Source organism: Rhizophagus irregularis, chromosome 7 (genome assembly GCF_026210795.1).
Source record: "Rhizophagus irregularis chromosome 7, complete sequence".
In the NCBI taxonomy this organism is placed as follows: domain Eukaryota; kingdom Fungi; phylum Glomeromycota; class Glomeromycetes; order Glomerales; family Glomeraceae; genus Rhizophagus; species Rhizophagus irregularis.
The window spans coordinates 1605333-1630487 of record NC_089435.1 but is presented as its reverse complement, the minus strand read 5'-3'; the positions used below and the strand labels follow the sequence as shown (position 1 = coordinate 1630487).

Below are 25155 nucleotides of genomic sequence, written 5' to 3'. Positions count from 1 at the left end.
GATGGTTACATTTTTTGTATAAACCATTTTCTTTATACCGTTCTTTTAATTCTTTGTCTGTTATTAGATTATCAATTAACGATTCTTGTTCTTTAGTCAAAAAGTGATGATCAAACTCTTTTATTTGATCAAATACATCATCACTTAGTTTATCTTTATCAACTAACGATTTTTGTTCTTTAGTCAAATGATAACGACTAAAATCTTTGATTTGCTAAAATACATGTTTAATTTTTTCCATTTCAAATTTATCAAAAAAAAAAATAATAAATTTGTTATTTAATTCGTATGTAAAAAACTACAAAAAGATAATAAAGAAAAAGAAAACGACTTAAACGTTATTTTATGTTGCAATGATTCCACAAAATTATCAAAAAGACTAGTAAAAATACACAGTGGAAACACAATAATCTTGACCAGATTTTATTCAAATTCTCCAAACTTTACGAATGTTGATTATTACTAACCAAAAGAGAATTTGGAAATTTGGGAAAGAATTTGTTAATTTTACGGATTGATATCGTATTAGCTTAATATCTGAAAATAATTTATAAAGAATTGTGAATACAAAAATTTATAATATATTAAAACAAATTATTCCGATGATTTATTAGTCAAAGGACTATATCTTGGCAAAGATAACGCAAAAATGTCCGTCTTTACGCCTAACATGTGACGAAGTACAACAATAAACCCTTAAACAGCCCAGTATGTTAAACAAATATTTACAAAATCTGCCATGATAGAATAACACATGACAATAACGATTATGTGCTTGTGCTTGTGATTAATTCGTAAAAAAAACAAATTTTTTTAATTCGGTTTTACATAGTAACATTTATCCCCATATAATTAATTTTTTTGATCATCAATTAAAAGTTCAATCTTCTTTACTGGTCGCACAAGCAAACAATCCACATACTTCTAATACTTTAAAATTTCTTTTTTTATTATGTCAACAAAAATTTTTTTTACCTGATTCTCTTATTAATTTTTTTGATTTATTTGATAAACCGTTAAATTGTTTTTCTAGAATAGAATCTTTACTTACTTTTTTTAAATTTTATAATCTTTCTTTATCAACTAATTTTAAATTTGTTACGAAAGGAGGTTCTTATCCGGTAGCACATTTCGTCATTGACAAAAAATTTCTTTTTGCCCATTTGAACAGCCTTAAAAACAAAGGAATCATGTTCTTAGACCACATCATAATGAAAGATAATGCGTTCCTGGAAGACTATAATACTATAAAGAAAAATCTCCAGTACAAAGGAGGCAAGATACCCCGTTGGTATACTTTTCTAAAAGAAAATATTACCATCAACAATCAAGGAAGACTACTCTTCGACCTAGATAAACCGATCATTCAAAATCCTATGGCACCACGTCCTCCCACCCCTCCGGTCGATGGTAACACCTTACATCACCCGAAAAGATCTCAACAATGGGTAACATCTTGGATACCGCATCTTTCAGATATTGTTTATGGAAAACTTCTTAGTACCAACAACTTTCCTAATTGTTGTCCAGTATCATATATGGAACACTGGGTTCATAAAGATATATCGGCGTCTTCACTCCACACTTCACCTCGTTCAACTCCCAATATTTTGATTCGTTGTCAAGGTTGTGCTCAACATTTCTCTTATTATGTCGGAGACATGAGACCAAAATGCATTATTCAAGTAAAGCATAAAGATTTGATTCTTCTTGAAGCATTACCCAAAAAGAAAAAAGAAGACCTCTTTCCTCGTCCTAATGTTCCGATTAAAGATTTTCAATTACTTAAATATAGTCATCCTAATTACCGCCTTATGGCCTTTAATGATCATTTAATTCAGAGAGGTTATAACTCTACTGTGAATTTTTGACCCATTAATCCTCCTATTCAAGATAATTCTAATGTTCCGAATACTTTACGCAACATGGATCTAATTACGAAACTATTTGATGATCTTAAAATATCAGAAGACTTACAAGATATAGCTACTACGCTCGCGCCCTTCGTTGATTTAGAATTTTTTACTGATGGTTCTTATGATTCCACTAATTCCCAAGCAGGTTTCCCTATGGGCTATGGTTGGACCACTTCCAATTTATTCAACGGTAACATCACCTATAATGGATCTTTACAATTCTTTCCTTCGTCAACCAAGGCGGAAACTATGGCTATTTTAACGGCGTTGGTCGTATGCCCAGAGTTTGGTAAAATTATCATTCATACTGATTCACAAGCAGCAATTGATTCGTTTCACAAATCAAAAAATTTACACACTATATCGCCGAGACGCTTCAACAAAATTAACAACAACATACTTTGGTCATCAATCCATTTCATCATAAAATCTTTATCATTGAAAGTGAAACTTTTGAAGGTCAAAGCCCATTCGGGTCACCAGTTTAATGACATTGCGGATATTCAAGCCAAATTAGGCCGCACCCAACCTATACCTACGACGATCATACACGATCATTTACCCAACCAAACTATCACTTTAAACTGGAACAACAAAATACCCCTGGATAAGGATGTTCGTAAATGTGTCGGTACTATACTAAATTATCGGCGTTTAGATAATCACCTCAATCACGCTTCTTTGGAATCAATTAAGAACGACACCAAAAATCTTCTGATTAATTGGGCATTATCCAGCAAATGGTTTAATTATAATGGCCGTAATGATACTACATCACCATTACACACTAAAGATTTAAAATGGAAAATCAGATGTTCAACGCTCACGTTACCAACCTTGGATATATTGAATAGGAATTTCCCTCTACTCATTAAAGATCGTACACAATGCCTATCATGTCAAAACCACGTTGAAACAAATATTCATTTATGGGAATGTTCAGATAATTATGAACTTATCAAATCCTCTTTTATCCAAATGGGAGACATTTTAATTAACCTGTTGAAATCTCATGCTGACAGACTATCTCTAGTAATTTCTGATTCAATCAAATACTCTCCTACTTTCAGATGGGCGTATCGTTCTGAACCCATTCATCCTACGGCTTTTTTACTTCTTAAATCATATATTTCCAATGATTTATTAGGGATTTTTCGAGCACATATTAATACTATGAAACACATTGTTAAATTAATTATGCCTTATATGCACCAATGTAGTATCCTCATCAAAATTCATATTTGGAAAGCTCGCAACCAGAAATGGAAAGCTTTAAGAGACGTCTGGGGAATCACAAAAAAGTCTTTTACAAAATATCGGGATATATTCTCGCGCAATCAAAGAATCGCAGCTGCCTTTAATAGGCCGGTAGTTATCGACAATAATAGAGACATGGAACGTGGATATATTAATCCTTTTAATGACTTTCGTAATTTTAAATTGGATAAAGATTTTTATTTATTTTATTTTCGTCATCGAATTTTTTACATAGTGGTTCTTTCTTTTCACATTTAGATGAAGTTTTTTCTTTCAATAATGTAATTACTAATAATAGTCCTTTTAATTTTGCTATTTATAATGTGTAGATTGCCACAACTTCTTAATATTTAGTCAATGTCCTTTTTCATTTTTTTTCTTTCGGTTCATTGGTTCCTTTCTGGTAGGGGAGGGGATCATTCCGGTTCGTTGGATTTAAAGAAGTTCAGGTCCGTCTTCGGGGGGATGATAGCTAGAAGTAGGATAGCACGGTTATGTTTATGTCCTGTTAATAGTCTGTCCGTCTTCACATAAAATAAATAAATAAATAAAAAAAAACAAATTTTCATTGGATTAATTTTTCTATTAAAATTATGATCTTTATACTTTAAAATTAAACTTTTTATGTCTCAATTTTAACATATATTCTTTATAAAAAACATGAATAAAAATAAAGTTTTATATAATTGTTACAACAAATTATTATTTTATACATAGAGATTTTTTTTATTCCATTCAAATTTTATAAAAGTTTCTTCTGGAGTATAATCCCCTTTATTTTATAATTTTCGAATAAATCTAATAAATTTACCGATTGTTGCCTCTTTTTCGACGAGTCAACATAGGGACCATTGAGACCTATTTCTAACAATATAGGTTTCCAATTGTCAAAAATAATTTAAAATCTTTTGAGTCAAACATCATGGAATAAACTTAAATTTAATTGGTGCTGACTTAGCTAATATAATAACAATTCATCCCAAATAAATAAATCTACAAATTCAACATTTCAAAAATAAATTCATTTAATAATTTACAATTAATTAATAAATTTTCAATTTCCGAAATGAATAAATCAATACAATTAATTGATAATTTAAGATATCTAAGATTTGAACAGTTTTAATAAATTACACTATCAATACTAATCTCGGAAAGATTTCCTTCTGTGCTCTCAATTAATTTTGCTAAAATTTTAGATGGAAATCCTTTAAAATTTTTAAAGTAGGGAATGATAAATTTTCATCATCCCAATTTATAATGGAACTATCAATTTCTAAACCTAATAAATTTACAAGGTAATGAAAAAATATTTGTAATGGGTTTCCAATCTTAAATACTTTATAGTATTTATATGTTTAAACAAAGTTTCTTCAAGAGATTTGTGAAATGATTCATTGTAGTTTCTTTCACATGAACGATAAGTGAATCCAACATCATTTAGATTTTTTTGTACTTCAATGACCCCAGAATTATCGGTACAACTGTATAAATTAATCTTAATTTTTTAATCGATTTACATATTCTAGCCAATCCATTTATAACATTTTTACCGGGTTTATAATAATGACAATCAAATGATAAGGATTCAAGTTCTGATAAGCAACATTCAGCCCCTGGAATAAGATGTAGCTTATATAATCAAAACCATGTGTAATTGAAAGTTGAATAAAATTTGTATTTTTATTAATAAATATTTTTAATATCTCATTTCCTATAATATGTAAATTTGATTCTCCGATAAATTCTGAAACATCTGCTCTTTCTAAAAGAATTAAATTTAATTATTTGTAAAAACTTAAATTCAATTCTTTCCAAAAATTAATATAATTAAATAAAGGTCGTTGATTTGTTTCTATAATAAGGTTATTAATTCCTCGATTTTTTAAAATATTTCTTGATTCTTCTGATAAATGTGAAAATATTACATCAAATAAATTGCTTTCTGCTTTCTTAGATAATGTATTTTGCATGGGATTTTTCCATAACATCGGTATCGCTACTTCACACCAAGTTCTATTAACTAAAATGCATGAATAAAGAGACTTTTTATCATTTTTTAATTCTTCAAATATAAAAAAAAGTACGTCTTTGTTAAGATACAACATATTTTTTTTTTTAAAAAAAAAAGGGAATAAATTTCATTATTTATACTCAATATGGACGCTCTTTGTGTAACAAATATTACGTAAAAATTTATAAAAATGAAAAAGCCCTTTGAACATGTGCATGGAGATCTGTGAGACAGTGACACCTTTACTATTATATGCCCGCCTAATGAAAATAATTCACACATTACCTTTTGAAAACTCAACACTGACCGGATCGGGCTTAAAATAAAAATCTAGAAATTATGAAATTTTTTAAAATGATCAGATGATCAGCGTGACACTATTTGTGTTAATTCTTGAAACTTCTTTATTAAAACCTATTACTAACAATGCCTTCGCTTCGTATCAATAAATGTATCAACCCTCTTTAAAAAAAAATATGCTGTAAAATACCTTTTTGTGTACTTTACATGTACAGCTTCATTAAGTTTAATTAACAATTAAATTAAACTTGAACCAAAATATACAAAAACAAAAAAATAAGTCTAGTCTCACATATAATATAATAGAGATAACTAGACCACGCTAAACTATGTTGTGGATTAATTATCTGCAACAATTCAGCCACTCCGTGTTGTTTTTTATAAACATACCAACGTGATTCTGACTGATTCTCGACAAACTCACGTGACCTTATTTATTGACATACGACGATTACGACGTATATTGCCCATACGCTTACCTGACATAAACCCGAAGCAGCCACCGACTTTATACTATAAATGCAGATGTACGCTTTGTAAGTGGGATTTTCTTTGGGAGTTTCTTTCTTTAACAAAGTCTGACCATTTTTCTTTTTTTGGAAAGGTATTTTGAATATGAATTAAAAAATATCGCGGGCATACTTATTTTACTATCTTACCTCTTGACAAATTAATTTATTTTATAGAAATGATATCTTAGAACGGTATATTTCATGGGTGAATTTAAACCAGAAATAAAAACTTTATTTTTTGCTTTATTCTATTCATTTTAATAAATTCAAAAAAAAAAACATAAAGATTAATAGAAAAGTAATAAAAGCAATAAAAAAGTTATGGAGGAAATAAAGTGTTAAGTTTAATAGTATATATATTTTACCGGTTTTCATTTTAAACGTTGAATTAATTTTGTACAGTTATAAATATAGTTTGATACTGTTTACAATATGTATGTGTTTCTTTTTTTTTTATTGACCATCTTCTTTATATTCCTTCGTTTCACAGTAAGTGTCAGTTTTTTTTATTTTTAACATTATTTCTTTTTCCCCTTAGTTCAGATTAGGTTTAGCATGATTCTGTGGTACTATGGTAAGCACTGATTTTCTTAAATAAATAATTATTATAAATTCGAAAATTATACCCACAAGTAAACAAACAGTATTGAAAGCAACAATTTTTTATAATTTTCTGAACATCTATCAATCAATTTTTTTTTCTTTTCCTCCTTTATGCTTTTCAGTATGTTAAGCTATATTCTTTTAAGTTTTTAGCGTAAGAAGATTTCGTTATTTTTTTTTATATAAAATGTGACCGGTTCCCAAAAATTTGTTATACTTAATTTATGTAAATGAAAATTTCTTAATTTATTCATTGTTCATACTCGTATTACGTGACTTTATAGAAAAAAATTATATAAAAAAAAATTTTAATAAAAAATAATTTAAAAGGAACATAGTATGGTGTGAGTATTTTTTCTGTTCTGCAATTTTACTTAAAGCGTCGAAATTTGTTTTTAGTGTCAATTTTGACTTGTTTAACAGATTTGGTTTTCTTCTGTTTTCCCGTTAAATTTAATTCAGCCCAACATTAAATGATCAGCATAGAAAATTTTCTTTTTTGGAAACCCATGTTTTAAAAACAAATAGAAATCGTCATTATAAATTTATTTTTAATGATTATTAATTTAAATGATGTCAAATTTTTTTATATATTATAGAATAAAAAATTAATTTAATCTTGATCACTAATTGTTGAGAAAATAACGCAAAATAATATTAGAATTTATATATTCGTTGTTAACGAATTATATATATAAGACTGTAACAAAAAAAATTATAAACTAACAGTAATTTTTTTTATAAATACGTTAAATAATAATTTAATGTATTTTATATATTCATTTTTGTAAGAAAATGCAATTACTTCCTTTTATTTAAATCACATGAACGGCAAATTTTATCATTACATAATGTATTTATTTTTAAAGGAATTTCTAAACGCAGATCTGCATCGGAAAAATTATGGCCCGAAAATATTTTTTTATTGTGTATCGGAAAAATTATGATCCGAAAATATTTTCTTTTATTGTAGATCGGTGCATCGGAAAAATTATGGCCCGAAAATATTTTTTTTATTGTAACTTTCTACTTTTGGTTATCAGTATTCCTTTTAAGTAACTCATTCATGAAAGTTTTCTTATAAAAAAACATTTGTCTAGAAAAATAATAATTTTTTTAGTAAAACAAATTTCTAAATGGAAACCAAACTCAGTAAATCTAATACCTCAGTTACTAATATAGTAAACCCCAAAAATTGTTTATATTGTAGTAATAAACCCTTTACTGAAGAATTATGGTGTAAAGAATGTATTAACTCTTTAGAAAAATCAGCAGAAAATGGTAATAGAGTAGTAATGTTTAATTTAGCCAAAAGGTATTACAATGGGGAAGGAACAGAAAAGAATTTAGAAAAAGCCTTTTATTGGTATCAAAAAGCAGCAGAAAATAATTTCACTGATTCAATGAATAATTTAGCCAATTGCTATTACAATGGAGAAGGAACGGAAAAGAATTTAGAAAAAGCATTTTATTGGTATCAAAAAGCAGCAGAAAATAGTTTCACTGATTCAATGCATAATTTAGCCAATTGCTATTACAATGGAGAAGGAACAAAAAAGAATTTAGGAGAAGCCTTTTATTGGTATCAAAAAGCAGCAGAAAATAGTTTCACTGATTCAATGCATAATTTAGCCAATTGCTATTACAATGGAGAAGGAACAAAAAAGAATTTAGAAAAAGCCTTTTATTGGTATCAAAAAGCAGCAGAAAATGGTTTCACTGATTCAATGTTTAATTTAGCCATATTTTATGCAAATGGAGAAGGAACAGAAAAGAATTTAGAAAAAGCCTTTTATTGGTATCAAAAAGCAGCAGAAAATAATTTCACTGATTCAATGAATAATTTAGCCAATTGCTATTACAATGGAGAAGGAACGGAAAAGAATTTAGAAAAAGCATTTTATTGGTATCAAAAAGCAGCAGAAAATGGTTTCACTGATTCAATACATAATTTAGCCAATTGCTATTACAATGGAGAAGGAACAAAAAAGAATTTAGGAAAAGCCTTTTATTGGTATCAAAAAGCAGCAGAAAATAATTTCACTGATTCAATGAATAATTTAGCCAATTGCTATTACAATGGAGAAGGAACAAAAAAGAATTTAGAAAAAGCCTTTTATTGGTATCAAAAAGCAGCAGAAAATAATTTCACTGATTCAATGAATAATTTAGCCAATTGCTATTACAATGGAGAAGGAACAGAAAAGAATTCAGAAAAAGCATTTTATTGGTATCAAAAAGCAGCAGAAAATGGTTTCACTAAAGCAATGCATGATTTAGCCAATAGATATTATGGTGGAGAAGGAACAGAAAGGAATTTAGAAAAAGCCTTTTATTGGTATCAAAAAGCAGCAGAAAATAATTTCACTGATTCAATGAATAATTTAGCCAATTGCTATTACAATGGAGAAGGAACGGAAAAGAATTTAGAAAAAGCATTTTATTGGTATCAAAAAGCAGCGGAAAATGGTTTCACTGATTCAATGCATAATTTAGCCAATTGCTATTACAATGGAGAAGGAACAAAAAAGAATTTAGGAGAAGCCTTTTATTGGTATCAAAAAGCAGCAGAAAATAGTTTCACTGATTCAATGCATAATTTAGCCAATTGCTATTACAATGGAGAAGGAACAAAAAAGAATTTAGGAAAAGCCTTTAATTGGTATCAAAAAGCAGCAGAAAATGGTTTTACTGATTCAATACATAATTTAGCAAAAAGGTATTACAATGGAGAAGGGACAGAAAAGAATTTAGAAAAAGCCTTTTATTGGTATCAAAAAGCAGCAGAAAATGGTTTTACTAAATCAATGCATAATTTAGCCATATGTTATGTAAATGGAGAAGGAACAGAAACAAATTTAGAAAAAGCCTTTTATTGGTATCAAGAAGCAGCAGAAAATGGGTTAACTTTTTCAATGAATAATTTAGCCAGTTGTTATTACAATGGAAAAGGAACAGAAAAGAATTTAGAAAAAGCCTTTTATTGGTATCAAAAAGCAGCAGAAAAAGGTTTAACTGTTTCAATGAATAATTTAGCCAATTGCTATTACAATGGAGAAGGAACAGAAAAGAATTTAGAAAAAGCCTTTTATTGGTATCAAAAAGCAGCAGAAAATGGTTACACTGATTCAATGCAGAATTTAGCCATATGTTATAAAAATGGAGAAGGAACAAAAAAGAATTTCGAAAAAGCCTTTTATTGGTATCAAAAAGCAGCAGAAAATGGTTTCACTGATTCAATGTTTAATTTAGCCATATTTTATGCAAATGGAGAAGGAACAGAAAAGAATTTAGAAAAAGCCTTTTATTGGCATCAAAAAGCAGCAGAAAATGGTCTTACTTATTCAATGCATAATTTAGCCTTATGTTATTACAATGGAGAAGGAACAGAGAAGAATTTAGAAAAAGCCTTTTATTGGCATCAAAAAGCAGCAGAAAATGGTTTCACTGATTCAATGTTTAATTTAGCCATATTTTATAAAAATGGAGAAGGAACAGAAAAGAATTTAGAAAAAGCCTTTAATTGGTATCAAAAAGCAGCAGAAAATAGTGTTACTAATGCAATGCATAATTTAGCCGTATGTTATTACAATGGAGAAGGAACCGAAAAGAATTTAGAAAAAGCTTTTTATTGGTATCAAAAAGCAGTAGAAAATGGTTTCCCTGATTCAATGCATAATTTAGCCATATGTTATGTAAATGGAGAAGGAGCAGAAAGGGATTTAGAAAAAGCCTTTTATTGGTATCAAAAAGCAGCAGAAAATGGTGATACTAAAGCAATGCATAATTTGGCCTTATGTTATGTAAATGGAGAAGGAACGGAAAAGAATTTAGAAAAAGCCTTTTATTGGTATCAAAAAGCAGCAGAAAATGGTTTCACTGATTCAATGCATAATTTAGCCATATTTTATAAAAATGGAGTAGGAACGGAAAAGAATTTAGAAAAAGCCTTTTATTGGCGTCAAAAAAAAACAGAAAGTAACAAAATAGGTTTTAAAAATGAATTATGTAATATATGCAATCAGCTATATACTAATTACCAGTGGTGTCAACAATGTAATGCCAAACAATTTCAACATGATTTTTCAAAGTGGACCAGTAAAAATGAATTTATTGATAAATTTATTCAAGATTCACAACTAAATGCCAAAAATAGTTATGAAATTTTAGAATGGATACCTTATAATAAATTGTCAAATATTAATTATCATGATAAAGGAGGTTTTGGTGTAATTCATAAAGCTATCTGGTTCGATGGGCCTATTTTTAGTTGGAATTTTGACAAACAACAATGGAATAGGCAATTAAGCTATGAGGTTATTCTTAAAACACTTAATAATTCATCAAATTTAAATAGTAAATTTCTGGATGAGGTATATATATTATTTATATTTTTTAGCAAATTTTTTTTTCTTTTACAAAAATTAATTTTGTTTTATTATTTATACAGTGGAAATATCATTATAATTGTCAGAAAAAATCATTTTCAAAATTTATTCAATTCTTTGGATTTACCCAAGATCCAAATACTTTAAATTATATAATAGTAATGAGTTATGCAAAAAAAGGAAGTTTGAAAAATTGTTTATCTGATATAATTAAATTTAAATGGCAAGAAAAGTTACAATTATTGAAAAACATTGTATTAGGGCTCAAAGTAATTCATGAATCAAATTTAGCTCATGGTGATTTTCATGATGGCAATATTTTAATATCAGATAATTATAATGAGTTATTTATTATTGACTTAGGATTATGTAAACCTATAAATGATTTACAAGATTCTGACAATAAAATTAATGAAATTTATGGAATTGTACCTTATATGGCACCTGAAACATTAAGACAAAAACCCTATACACCAGCAAGTGATATTTATAGTTTTTCAATGATAATGTGGGAATTTACATCAGGTATTCCTCCATTTAATCATGTAGCACATGATCATCTCCTTATTTTGAGTGTTTGTAAAGGGGAACGCCCTGAAATTATTGAAAATACTCCAAAATGTTATATAGATTTAATGAAAAGATGTTGGGATTCAGATCCTTCCAATAGACCAACCATAACAATGCTTGAAGATATTATATCAGAGTGGGTTAGATGTATTAATGAACATTATAAAATAAACAGAGATGGAAATTATAAAGTTGAAGTATCTAATATTGATAATAAATTAAGGGATGATATGTTTGAATTTGTAGAATCAAACAAAACTTTAGTTCAAGAGCAAGCAAATGCTTCTATTATACAATCTCATGCACAAGCATACCATACAAGTCGTAAACTTACTGAAATCTTAGTTGAAGAAATGTCTGATTGTGTTGAAGAAATGTCTGATTGTGTTGAAGAAATGTCTGATTGTATTGAAGAAATGTCTGATTGTGTTGAAGAAATGTCTGATTGTGGTGAATGTGAAATTAATATTTAATAATTTTGTTATTTATTCTTTATTTGTTGGGCTATTTGTCAGTTATTGTATTTCAATTTTTACTATAAAATAAATATTTTAAATACAGATATAATAATTATTTGAAATTTGTTATGATTAATATTCATAAGATTAAGAACTTATCAGTATTATTTATTGCCTTAAAATAATATTATAACTAGAGGATTCTGATGTGCGGCGACTGTGTTGCCGCCAGTTAATACACAAATAAATGATGGATATTAAATTAACTTATTGTAATAATTATTTTTTTTTAATCAGTTGTCCATTCTTAGCTTAAATAATTGTAATTAATTATAAATATAAAATTTGTAATATTGCATCTAATTTAAAGATTTATATAGAATTCTAAATTTAATTATATAATAAATTAAGATAGTTAATAAGTTAAGAAATGAAAAAAACCACAAATAAAAAAAAATATTGTTTCCTTTAGTAAATTATTTCTTTTTCTTCCTCTTTTCTTTTTCTGTTCTTTTTATTCATCTACAGTATTATCTGTTAAGGTTTCTTCCTCCTGTTTGTTACTAATTACATTTTGAGAATCATCATCTTCATCAGGTAATGATGGAGCTTTGGAATCTTTTGTGAATGAGATAAAACTGATGTTTGGCATTTTCCTCTTTTTTTTTTGTTTCATTGATGATGAATTAACTATTTCAGCTGATGATTGTTGAGTAAAAGAATCCTCAGTCTGCTTTTTTTCCCAAGCATAACCTGAGGATTTGTGTGATTATGTACTATGCGTTGATTCAATAAAATTAATTTGGGTTATTCTTATAAGGAGGAGATCTTCAATTATAGATAAATATCCTGTTATGTACAAAGAAGAGCCACGTAAAATTTTACTGGAAATTGGTAACAGATGTACATCTTTTGGGAAGTGGTATAGTTCAAATTACAGGGAGTTATTATCCCAGTTGTCAAGGTATTCTTTAGAATTCAAGCCTAAAATAATTTTATCATCACCAATATCAGGATTATCAGATACAACACCTTCTAGTATAACAGATAATGGGCATAAGGAAGATCTTCTTCATCTAGATTAAGCACACATATACTAGATGCAATACCTTTTTGTTTTAAAAAAAAGCGAGTTTTTTTTAGTATAAAGAAATTTTGATTAAATAAAACTGATGAATAAAAATTATTAGTTTTATACATTAATAACTTTGGTTTTATTATCATTCACTTCTGTTTCAACAACAGAAAATTTCCTTGTATTTGGATAATATCTTCCTGGTTAAATCTCTCTAAGTCATTATCTCGTATTATGTCTTTTGGGTAGAATGCAATAACGTGAACATATATATTAATATTTTGATGTTGTGAATTAACAATGCTCATAGCAAAACTTGACTTTCTAACTGTCTCATTATGTTGATCAATATAGCAGATTGTATTTAAATTGCAATACATTTTTTTTTATTAAAATTTATTTTGCTTTGATTTTTAATAGAAATAATCTTAGATATAAATGAATAAATTTATAGAGAAATGTCAATACATCTATATATACTTTTTATTTTAAAAAAATTGCTTTATACTAATATATAAAACGCGTGTCAATTTTTTTGTATAAAAGTACTTCAATAAATAACGAACAATACAAAAAGAAAAATTGGCATAATACAGGTGTGCCACCCGAACTGAGCATTTCATCTGAAGATGCATTAGTAATCAGTTATTATTTATGCAACAATGAAGAACAATACGAAAAGAAAAATTGGCATAATACAGGTGTGTCACCTGAACAAACCATCTCATCTGAGTTAAACTAAAAGAATATCAAAAAATTATCTTGTTTATCTACTCAAGTGATATGACCTTAGCTATTATATTTTATTTAAATCTATATTATTAAAAAATTATTTAATAAAAAAAATTAACAATATGTCTATAATTTTATTATTGTTATTTTTTTTTAAAAAAATCTCATTTGTTTATTTATTATCAAAAAAAAATATATCTTGTTAATTAATGAAGAAGTTTCTTGATAAAATAAACCAAAAAAAAATATTATTAAAAAAAAATTCTTTGTAAAAAAAGATGCCTAAGCAAAAAAAAATCAGAAAATTGTTCTCGGTAAAAAAAGTCTAATCAAAAAAATCTAACAAAAAGAAAAATTATTAAACCCGAAAAAGAAATTTAGTTATTAAAAAAAAAATCTTGATAAAAAAAAATGTCAGCAAAAAAGTAAAAAAAAAATCAAATTACTAATAAAAAATTGTTTATTTTCGCTAACCAAAAAAAAATTAATCTAACAGAAAAAACTATTAATTTAAAAATAGATCTAAATAAAAAAAAATATTAAACCCTAAAAAGAAATTTAGTTATTAAAAAAAATCTTGATAAAAAAAAAATAGCAGCAAAAAAAAACAAAAAAAAAACAAATTGTTAATAAAAAAAAAGTTTGTTCGCATTAAAAAAAAATTATTAAAAATAAATCTAAGTAAAAAAATATTAAACCCAAAAAAGAAATTGTTATTAAAAAATCTCAGTAAAAAAAAATTGTCAGCAAAAAAGCAAAAAAAAAATGTAAATAAAAAAATTGTTTATTCTCGGTAAAAAAGAATTTAGCCAAAAAAATCTAATCAAAAAATACATTAATAATCAACATGAATTTATTATGGCGTGCCAATGTGGACAGATTGGTATTTTTTTAATACCAACTCCCGCTATTTAAATAATACCAGCTCATGTATTTTAATATTACTGCAAGTGGCAGATTTGGCAATTTCTTTTTGCATTATTAGACAGATTCATATTTATTTATTAGTAACTTTCTCTAATTAAATATTACCAACTCTTGTAATTTTAAAATTGGCAGATCTTTTTTCTTCAATAGACAGATTTATATTTTTTATTATCCCCTTTTTTCATTAGCAGATCTTTTTTCTTTACCAGACAGATTTATATTTTTTTATTATTAGCTCTGATGATCATTTTTATTCATTAGCAGATCTGCTAAATCTCACTGCAGGTGATTTCACAGGTCAAATTATAATTCCAGCCAAATTCATTTGTGTAACCTAATAAAAAAAGTTTCTGATTTTTTTTAGTTACAATGTGGTATAAATATTGCACTAATGGATCCGAAAGATACCCGTTTATAAGTAAATATGCAGTTAAATTTGTGTAATCTCACTGCATAAATCACTTTACTTAAGAAATCTATTTCGTAATGGTCAAAAGTGGTCTATTTGACCTTAAAAGTGGCAAACGTGAATTACGTAACCATCAGCTACCTTAATTGATGGTCAAAAGTGGTCTATTTGACTCTAGAAAGTGGTCATATAGCACATAGGAATTTTTCGAAAATTTTCTGTTTGGTTATACTAATATAAATTGGTAGTTAAAGGCGAGTGCATATTTGACCACTTTTAACCATTAATTAGTAAGGTAGTTTATGGTTACTTTTAAGGCCAAATAGACTACTTTTGACCATCAATTAAGGCAACTGATGGTCATTTGATCACTTTTAACCATCAATAAGGTAACTAATGGTCAAGTTTGACCACTTTTAAGGTCAAATAGACCACTTTTGACCATTACGAAATAGATTTCTTAAGTAAAGTGATTTATGCAGTGAGGCTACACAAAATTCAACTGCATATTTGATTATAAACGGGCATCTTCCGAACTCATCGGTGCAATTTTTATACCACATTGTTACTAAAAAAGTCAAAAACTTTTTATTAGGTTACACAATTAACTCCAGCTGGAATTATAATTTGGCCGGAATAAAATCACCTGCGGTAAGGACCACCTGCAGTGAGATTTAGCGAATAAAAATGATCGTCAGAGCTAATAATAAAAAAATACAGATCTGTCTATTAAAGAAAAAAGATCTTCTAATGAAAAAAGGAGGCAATAAAAATATGAATCTGTCTATTAAAGAAAAAAGATCTGCTAATTTTAATTTTAAAATTACAAGAGTTGGTAATATTTAATTAGAGGAATTTGGTATTAAATAAATACAAATCTGTCTAATAATATAAAAAGGAATTGCCATTTTAGGGGTTCGTCTAAAGCCATGTTCGATCACGTGATTTGTAAAAATTTATTTTTTACAAATAAAACTTTTTCGCCAATACATAAAACTTTCAAGTTACACATAGTATGTGTATTTTAGCCTGCTGTGCAAGTTTACTTAGTGCGCAACATGGGGTTTTGAACACCGTTTTTGACTTATTTGAATTTTTTCATTTTCGTCATCCATTTTTGGATATGATCGGCAAAGATTATTCATTCATATGTAAAGTCAAAAACAGTGTTTAAAACCAGCTTTTTTTCACTAAGTAAACTTGTAAAGCAGGCCAAAATACACTTATTCTATAACTTTCATACTTACATTAATCTTAGTTCATAAAAAAATGGCTTATTCATAAAATGTCAAGTCACATGATCGAACACGGCTTTAGATGACCCCCATTTTAGGCAAAATCAGTAATTTTAAAATACAAGAGCTAGTATTATTTAAATAGCAGGAGTTGGTATTAATAAAATACCAATCTGTCCACATTGGCGCGCCATAATTTATCAATCAAATAAATAGCTCTATCTGATAAAAATATGGAATAGATTAGGCGCAGGATTTATTTTATTTAGTTAGTTCAATCAATAATAAAAAATATACTATCACCCGCAGCAAGGTTGCTCCTTTTGAATCTTCCGTTTCAAAACCAAAGATGCAACCTGAAGATTTAATTTAAAAATAAAAAAATCATTGGTTATTATATTTTATTTAAATCTATATTATTAAAAAATAAAAAAATTACTAAAAAACAAAAAAATTAACATGTCATAATTTTATTTATTTAAAAAAAAAAGATCTCATTTGTTTATTTATTATCAGAAAAAAAGTATATCTTGTAAGATTCTCGGTAAAATAAACCAAAAAAAGGAAATTATTATTAAAAAAAATTCTTGGTAAAAAAGATTCTTGGTAAAAAAAGTCTAATCAAAAAAATCCAACAAAAAAAAATTATTTAAAAAAAAAAAAAACAATTAAACCCGAAAAAGAAATCAAAAAAATAAAAAATGTAAGCCAAAAAAGCAAAAAAAAAAAATTAAAAAATAGTTTATTTTTGGTAAAATAGATCTAACCGAAAAAAAATAATCTAACAGAAAAAGCTTATTAACTTAAAAAATAAATCTAAGTAAAAAAAATTACCTTAAAAAGAAATTTAGTTATTAAAAAAAAATGTCAGCGAAAAAAAATGTTAAGAAAAAAAAAAATTGATAATAAAAAAATGCTTTATTGTTGATAAAAAAATTTAACCAAAAAAATCTAAAAAAAAATTATTAAAAATAAATCTAAGAAAAATATTATCGCCGTTTTCGAATTACTGTGATCAGGTGATGTCGATCATTTATAATTAAAAAATACTGAAAACACCGAAAATAACCGAAAACAACCTAAAAATAAGCCAAAACACATGCAAATATTCCTTGTAAAATTTTCTAAATAATTATTGGTCAATTTTTTATAAAACTGGTCATTTACTTAATATAGTAATTAGTAAATAGATTATATAATACTTACGCGAAAAAGAAGTTGAAGTAATTTTTCGCGTTTGGAGTTATTTAAATGGCGGAAAATTTAACTTGCAATTACCTTCCCGGTATTTGTTATATATGTCAAAAGTGTTTGCGTTGTTTCAAACTTCCACAAGAAAATCCGTGCAAGTGTCAGAAAGATAAAATATCAAGAGTTAAAAAACCACTGCATGGACAACAAATATATCAACGTGCTTATACTACAAACCAAATTTTTCCAAAACTCAATAATTTTTTACTAGATATAAATACTAAATTTGGTTACAATAATAATTTTGAAAAAAACTTTTCCTATACTACTTGCAGTGCTTGTAATAGTAAACTTCAACGATTAAAAACTAGTGATAAAAAATCTCAACTAAAAAGTAACAAAAAAAGCAATAGGAAAGCTCAGATAAACAATGAAGAAATCATTTCAATAGATGATTTGCCAACAGAAAATAGTAAAAGAAAAGTGGGAAGTTATAATAATAAGAAAGAAAACGAAAAAGACAATGATAATGAAATAGAAGATGAAGGAGACGATGATAAAGATTTTAATAATAAAGATGATGATTATTATGACAAAGATAGTGATGTTAATGATGAAAACTATGAAGAAGACGATGATAATGGAGATTATGATGAAGAAAGTGATAATGACAATAAAAAATATGAAGAAGTTGATATTATTGAGGAAATAAAAATACAATTAGTTGTAAAAAATAATAATATAAAAATCCCTACAGCAAAAACTCTAACTATTCGGCCTGCTAGTTATAAAAATTTTACAGAAAAAATAAATTTAGCAACTAAAAAAATTCTAGAAAAAGAAACAAAATCAAAATACAGTTATACTATTTCGTATAAAGCTGTAAATGCACGTGGACCATCAAATACACTTGAAGATAAATTGGATTTTCAGGAATTTATTAGTGAATATCAAAAGGTAACATTAACTGGGAAAAAAATGTCAGTGATAGTGGTAGTAATTGTGAAGAATAACGTGACAGAAAAAAAAATAGGAAACATAAAAAGGTAAAGTATTTTATGTATAATGCGAGATAATAGGCAAAAATATTTAACATTTATAATTTTTTAGCATTCTGATGATAATATTAGATCATCTTCTGAAGAAATTGAAATACAAACCAAAAAGAAAAAGAAATCTCGTTCACTAAGAGAAGATGATTTATCAAAAGAGGAGAAAAGAAGATCTGAAGTCATTGCTGATTTGGTTGAAATGTATAAATGTGATTTACATTCTACTCCATGTTTTATTCAAGATGGTCGGCATTTGCAGCTTAATCCTTCTAGATTACAACTTTGGGCTCGTGAAATTGTATGTAAAGTATGCTTTTTTATAAATTCAAATGAAAAATGATACCTACTAATTATTAATTTTGTTTAGATAAACAAAGGAACAACCTATGATATTCCTCCATCTTATCCAGTATTTGATATGAAATCAAGTGTATTTATCAATAAAAATAATTCTGCAACGCAAATGCAAAATAGTCAAACATCCAATACGCCTACTCCTATTTTTATTCAATTACCAAGTCAAGTTTATCAAAATCCGACAAATACTCATTTGGAATTACCTTCATCAAGCAAATTACCATCAATTGGTGAGTTTCTTAATAACTTAGACCTGAAATATAATTGTAATAATATATATGCTAAATTTGAAGATGCATTTCTTGAAGAAGAAATTACAGTTAATGCTATAAAAGATTTAACAGATGAGCAATTGCAAAAGTTAGGCGTGGTGAAAATTGGATGGCAAAAAAATATTAAACAAGCAGCGCAACAATATTGACCTAATGTATTTTGATTATCATATAATATAATAAAGATAATATTTCAAATATAAATTCTTGTTCCAGTTTTTTATTTTATTATTCTAAATTGGTTATATTTCTATTTTTTTTATTCTAAATTGATTATCAAATATAAATTGATGCTTCAAAAAATGCTTGTGCCATTTGAGACGTTATTTGACTACATGCAACTAATAATGCATGTATAGGATCATTATAAGCTTCCATAAAATCACGATTACGCCTGATCCATGATTTGATAGTTGAAAATGCAGTTTCGATAGGATTGAAATCAGGTGAATATGGTGGAAGAAAAACAACATGGCATCCTAATCCTCTTAATAGTGCTATTAATTCATCGTCATGGTGTATTTTTGCATTATCCATAATAATTACACTATTATTATCTGGATATGGGTTCATTATTGGTACCTAAAGATAAATTTATCAATTAGAATATAAAATAAATAAATAAATAAACTTGTATAATTATTATTTACCACTTGATCAAGAACAAAATCAACAAATCTTTTTCTATCACATGCTCCTTCAAATATATCAACAGCAACAAATCCTTCTAATGTAAGAGCAGGTAAAATTGTATATCTTTTTCCTCGTACAAACACAACTTTTTTATGTGCGCGTATATTGCGAGGAGAATATCCATATAATCTTGATAGACTCCTCTCATCTTTAGCACTTTCATCAAGGAAAATCAACTGGTTTGGGGTGTAATGTTCACCAATAACACCTAAATAATGTGCACGTATAATATCATTTCTTTCCAGTGCTGCCTTATGTAACTGTATTGAATAAAAAATAAATATTTATTTCAAAAATTCATAATATAAATAAATTACTTACTTTTTTTCGAGTAATTCCCATGTATTGAAGTGAACGCCAAAGAGCTGCAATAGATGCTCTTTTTCCAGTTAGACACTCCATTTCATATACTAATTCGTCCAAATACCAGTCTGCTTTTTCTGCTACAAGATTTCTAAGTACAGCCATATCTGCTCTACTAAATAGTTTTCTACGACCAGGAATACCTTTGAAAGGATTTTTAACACATGCCCAACGGTTATATCTCCTTATTATCTTATTTACAAAACCCTTACTCACGTATAATGTATTAGCAATATCTGCAGTAGAAAATCTATCAATGTGAAGATAAATAATACGCCAGCATAAATCTTCGCTAAATTCTTGAGGCATGTTTGAGGTCTTTTAGCAAAAAAAAAATATATTTATTATGGTTTTTGTCTGTAAATATTTTGAAATCGGATAGAAGGGTTGGAGCCGATTAGGAATCAGTTAAAATCGGTCTCTAAGTTACTTGTAAAAACACGAAGCGAATAGCAAAAAAATACAACGAATGTGATACAATAATGGCTTAACACTACGTAGATCAAATTTACACAATTTTATATGTATAACGTGATCAATTTTTTTTTGAAATTCTGGAAATCAATTTTTTTTATTAAAATTAAAAAATTGCCGATCACAGTAATTCGAAAACGGCGATAAACCAAAAAAGGAATTGTTATTAAAAAAAAAAATCTCGGTAAAAAAAAAATGTCAGCAAAAAGCAAAAAAAAAAATTGTAAATAAAAAATTGTTTATTCTCAGTAAAAAAGAATTTAGCCAAACAAATCTAACTAAAAAATACATTAATAATCAATCAAATAAATAAATATGGAATAGATTATGCGCAGAATTTATTTTATTTAGTTAGTTCGATCAATAATAAAAAATATTCCGCAGTAAGGTTGCTGATCATTTTGAATCTTTCGTTTCTAAAGAATTATAATAAAAATTTTGTCCAAAGATTAATTTAAAAAGACTAAATGGAAATTTTTATAAACAGTTATTTTATTTTAATTAATTAACTGGAATTAAATGTTGAGAAATTATTTCGAATATATTTTTTTTATTTGTACAATCATACTAAAATAAAAATGATTAGTTTTTTTTTTAAAAAAAAAAAACTTGTCAGCAGTAAACAATACTGATCTACCGAACCATCCGCAGTATTCTTGGTAATTTTTATCATTAGTCAGAAGTAATATTTATTATTTTTCTATTGTTATTTAATTATATTATTTATTATTATTTAACCCTAAAGTAAAAAACATATTTAAACAACCTTTGTTCGCAAGGGGAAATTTTTGCCCCGAATCATCTTCTATAAAAAAATACATGTCGATCTTCTAACGTTTAGATTAAGTCTGTATAAATAATCTTGAATTGTGTAGCATGATTCAGTGCCTGATTTAAACTTAAAAGTTAAGGCCATTTATTTGATCGGCAAACGTATAGATTTTTTTAACTTAGCTAATTTTTGATCGGTTAAACAAAATTTTATTGCGAAGATATTTCTTAAAAAATTTTTTTTGCAAACATATTTATTCAAAATAATCTTATTAAATGAAATTTTTTAAAATTTAAGTCCCACATTTTCGATTTTAAAGAAAAAAATCACTGTATTTATTTTTAATGAAGTGATACAATAAAAAAAACAATAACAATAAATAAAAAAGATAAGTAAATGACAATGATCAAGGAGAAAGATGCTAATAAAAAAAATGAAATAACAATGGAGTAATGGAAAGTAATAGAAGAAGAAAGGGAGTAAAAAAGAGTAATGAGAAGTGATAGGAAACAAAAAGGAAAAATAGGACATGATGGATGATAAAAAAGAGTGATGGGAAGATGAAGAGGGGTTATGGGAGACGAAAAGGAGTGATTGTAGACGAAGAGGAGTGGAAAGGAGTGATAAGAGACGAAGAGGAGTGATGGGTGACGAAAAGAAGTGATGGAAGACGAAAAGGAGTGATGGGAGACGAAGAGGATGATGGGTGATGGAAAGGAGTGATGGATGACGAAGAGGAGTAATGGGAGACAAAAAGGAGTGATTAGAGACAAAATGGAGTGATGAGGGACGAAGAGGAGTGATGGGTGACGAAAAGAAGTGATGGGAGACGAAAAGAAGTGATGGAAGACGAAAAGGAGTGATGAGGGACGAAGAGGAGTGATGGGTGATGGAAAGGAGTGATGGATGACGAAGAGGAGTAATGGGAGACAAAAAGGAGTGATTAGAGACAAAATGGAGTGATGAGGGACGAAGAGGAGTGATGGGTGACGAAAAGAAGTGATGGGTGACGAAAAAAAGTGATAGAAGACAAAAGAAGTAATGGGAGACAAAAAGGAGTGATGGGAGACGAAAAGAAGTGATGGAAGACAAAGAGGAATGATGAAAGATAAAAAGGAGTGATGAGAGACGAAAAGAAGTAATGGAAATGAAAAGAAGTGATTGAGAGACAAAAGAAATGATGGGAAGTAAATAGGAGAGAAAATGAAATAATGGAAAATGAAGATGTAATAGAAAATAATGGGAGACAAATAATGAGAAGTAGTATAAAGTAAAAATGATGAGAGACAAAAATAAAAAGTGATCATGAGGAAACAAAGTAAAAAATAAACCATAAAGTAAACAAAAAATGAAGTTAGTAAGAAATAAAATATAAGATAAAAACGAAATAAAAAAAAATAAAAAAAAATAAAAAAAATACCTTTATTGATTGTAGAACTGAAAGAACTAAAATATCTGAAAAAAAACAAATTAAATTAGTGAAAAACGAAATATGAAACAGAAACAAAATAAAAAATAAAAAAATGAGTAAAAAACGAAATGTAAAGTGAAAAACAACTGAACCTTACTGGAAGAACTAAAGGACCTAAAAATGATGAAATAGAATTAAATATGTAAATTATATAAATTATATAAATTTATTAGTCTAACCTTACCATATTGTAAATATTTATTATCAAAATACTAAGAAGTTTTATCCCCGGCGCAGCGCGACGGGTTACACCTAGTTATAAATATAAAACAATATATAAAACAATATAGAAATATAAATAGAAAACATATTTATAATTATAAATAATAAAACAAAACAATAATATATATATATATATATAATTAATATATATAATATATTTTTTTTTTTTTTTTTTTTTTAAGATGTACACAACGTTAACTTTATTAAATAAGATATAAAATACAAATAAAAATAAAAATTACAATACTACAAAATTAATAGAAATTAGCTACACTAAGATCTACGACAAAGGGCATGCAATCAGGATAAGCAAACGTGAGTTGAATCACTAGCTACACCCTCAAATCCATCCAGTTTTCTCGCAGAAAAAAGGCCAGACTCACCTTAAATAGTACTGTAATTGAAAGGCACCAAATAAAATAAATTAATAAAATACAATAAATTCTGTAACAATACTATTTTAAGGAGTACAACTATCGTAGTATCCTAATATATCACTACCATAATATATATTGTTCCTAATTCCTATTAAATCTTCATATTTATTAATTGTTGACTGTTGTCTTAATCTATATAAACAATCAACACCAAAATGCCTTTTCTTTAGATTTTTATTAATTCCTAAATCTTTGTCTTTTTTCTCCATTTCTTGACAACATTTCAACCAATATTCATGGAAAATATGATGACCCATTTTCATTCTAAATTGGTATAAAATTTTTGATGTTAATTTCTTTTGTTTGCTGAAACGATCTATAAAATGTGACAAATTTTTTGGGATAAAGCCTTTTATTAAGTCTATAAATGTAAATTTGTTATTATCTATATTTATATCCCAAATATCCAGATCATTAATTTCTAGATTATCTATATGTGTTTCATTGTTATCTATATGAGATAATATAGATTCTTTCAATGCTGTTTTAGTTGACGATACTAAAGTTAACATATCTAATGATCGGTCTACACACAACCATATATGATTAAAGTCTTCTTCCTCATTCTCACATATTGGACATAATCTATCCTTATAAAGGCTGTTCAGACTTTTTTGGATTTGGTGAATACAGGGAAGTTCTTCTATCATTAACTGTATTTTCCTTCGTCTTATTTTATTTTCAGCAAATGTAGTATATAAAGATCCTTCTTCTCCTTTTAAAAGAGAAAAAGTATTTTTAATATCTATATCCAGTTGTCGGTATTTCGCATTCCTATTAAGATTTAGGAATTTTTCTAAATTGGTGACATTTGTTGTTAATCTTAAAAATTTTCTTAATGGTTTTTCAATAATAACATTATTCCAACTAGGGATATATCGTATTAGCTGAAGTGGTTGATTTCTTATGTTAATACTATGTAGATCTACCTCATCATGAATACGTGCTACCTGTTGATCAACAAAATTATTATATATATCTTCGGCATGTGCTTGTACTTTAAATAAGGTTATATTTAAAGATAAAATTTCTATTATTTCCATTATTATTTGCCAAAGGATTCCATTATTTATCATTTTAAAATATTGTCTTGGTGTTATTTTAAAATTTTTTGACTGTAATTTATGGAATGTTGAAAAATTTTGATCATTATCTGTAAAAATATGAACTGTTGATTGTTTCGGCATTACTATTAGGCTGATTAAAAGTGGTAATAATTCAGACTTTACTACCGAAATATTATTTTCTCCACTTGAATAAAATTGATCTATAAATTGTTTTTGTGGTGTGTAAAATGTTGTTCCATAAACTAAACTTACAGAAGGTTTACCTAAATCTTTAACTGAACCATCTGTATAACAATGGAATTCTCGTTCAACATAAGTTTCTAATTTTTGTTTGATATAATATAAGTGAGGTTTGTCAATTGATAAATCAATATAATTATCTATAATA

At 27.0% G+C, this 25155-nt stretch overlaps 6 protein-coding genes across 6 annotated transcripts; 4 read left to right on the top strand and 2 right to left on the bottom strand.

Annotated features, from left to right (window-relative positions):
- Positions 1-1190: 1190 nt before the first annotated feature.
- On the top strand, positions 1191-1871 carry OCT59_027154 (uncharacterized protein; the record flags this gene model as incomplete). Its single annotated transcript, XM_066136761.1, has 1 exon — positions 1191-1871. One exon carries the CDS (start codon positions 1191-1193, stop codon positions 1869-1871), a length of 681 nt encoding a protein of 226 aa, XP_065993216.1.
- Positions 1872-7738: 5867 nt separating this feature from the next.
- On the top strand, positions 7739-12033 carry OCT59_027153 (uncharacterized protein; the record flags this gene model as incomplete). Its single annotated transcript, XM_066136760.1, has 4 exons — positions 7739-10580; positions 10821-10975; positions 11053-11287; positions 11621-12033. The coding sequence occupies 4 exons, from the start codon at positions 7739-7741 to the stop codon at positions 12031-12033; spliced, it is 3645 nt and encodes a 1214-aa protein (XP_065993215.1).
- An 839-nt stretch (positions 12034-12872) lies between these two features.
- On the top strand, positions 12873-13103 carry OCT59_027152 (uncharacterized protein; the record flags this gene model as incomplete). The annotated part of the gene is made up of 1 exon (XM_066136759.1): positions 12873-13103. One exon carries the CDS (start codon positions 12873-12875, stop codon positions 13101-13103), a length of 231 nt encoding a protein of 76 aa, XP_065993214.1.
- A 4544-nt stretch (positions 13104-17647) lies between these two features.
- OCT59_027151 (uncharacterized protein) lies at positions 17648-19417 on the top strand (the record flags this gene model as incomplete). Its single annotated transcript, XM_066136756.1, has 3 exons — positions 17648-18544; positions 18698-18937; positions 19007-19417. 3 exons carry the CDS (start codon positions 17648-17650, stop codon positions 19415-19417), a joined length of 1548 nt encoding a protein of 515 aa, XP_065993213.1.
- A 79-nt stretch (positions 19418-19496) lies between these two features.
- Positions 19497-20633, bottom strand: OCT59_027150 (uncharacterized protein; the record flags this gene model as incomplete). The annotated part of the gene is made up of 4 exons (XM_066136755.1): positions 19497-19532; positions 19815-19850; positions 19919-20221; positions 20283-20633. The coding sequence occupies 4 exons, from the start codon at positions 20631-20633 to the stop codon at positions 19497-19499; spliced, it is 726 nt and encodes a 241-aa protein (XP_065993212.1).
- A 3090-nt stretch (positions 20634-23723) lies between these two features.
- On the bottom strand, positions 23724-23963 carry OCT59_027149 (uncharacterized protein; the record flags this gene model as incomplete). The annotated part of the gene is made up of 1 exon (XM_066136754.1): positions 23724-23963. One exon carries the CDS (start codon positions 23961-23963, stop codon positions 23724-23726), a length of 240 nt encoding a protein of 79 aa, XP_065993211.1.
- Positions 23964-25155: the final 1192 nt, after the last annotated feature.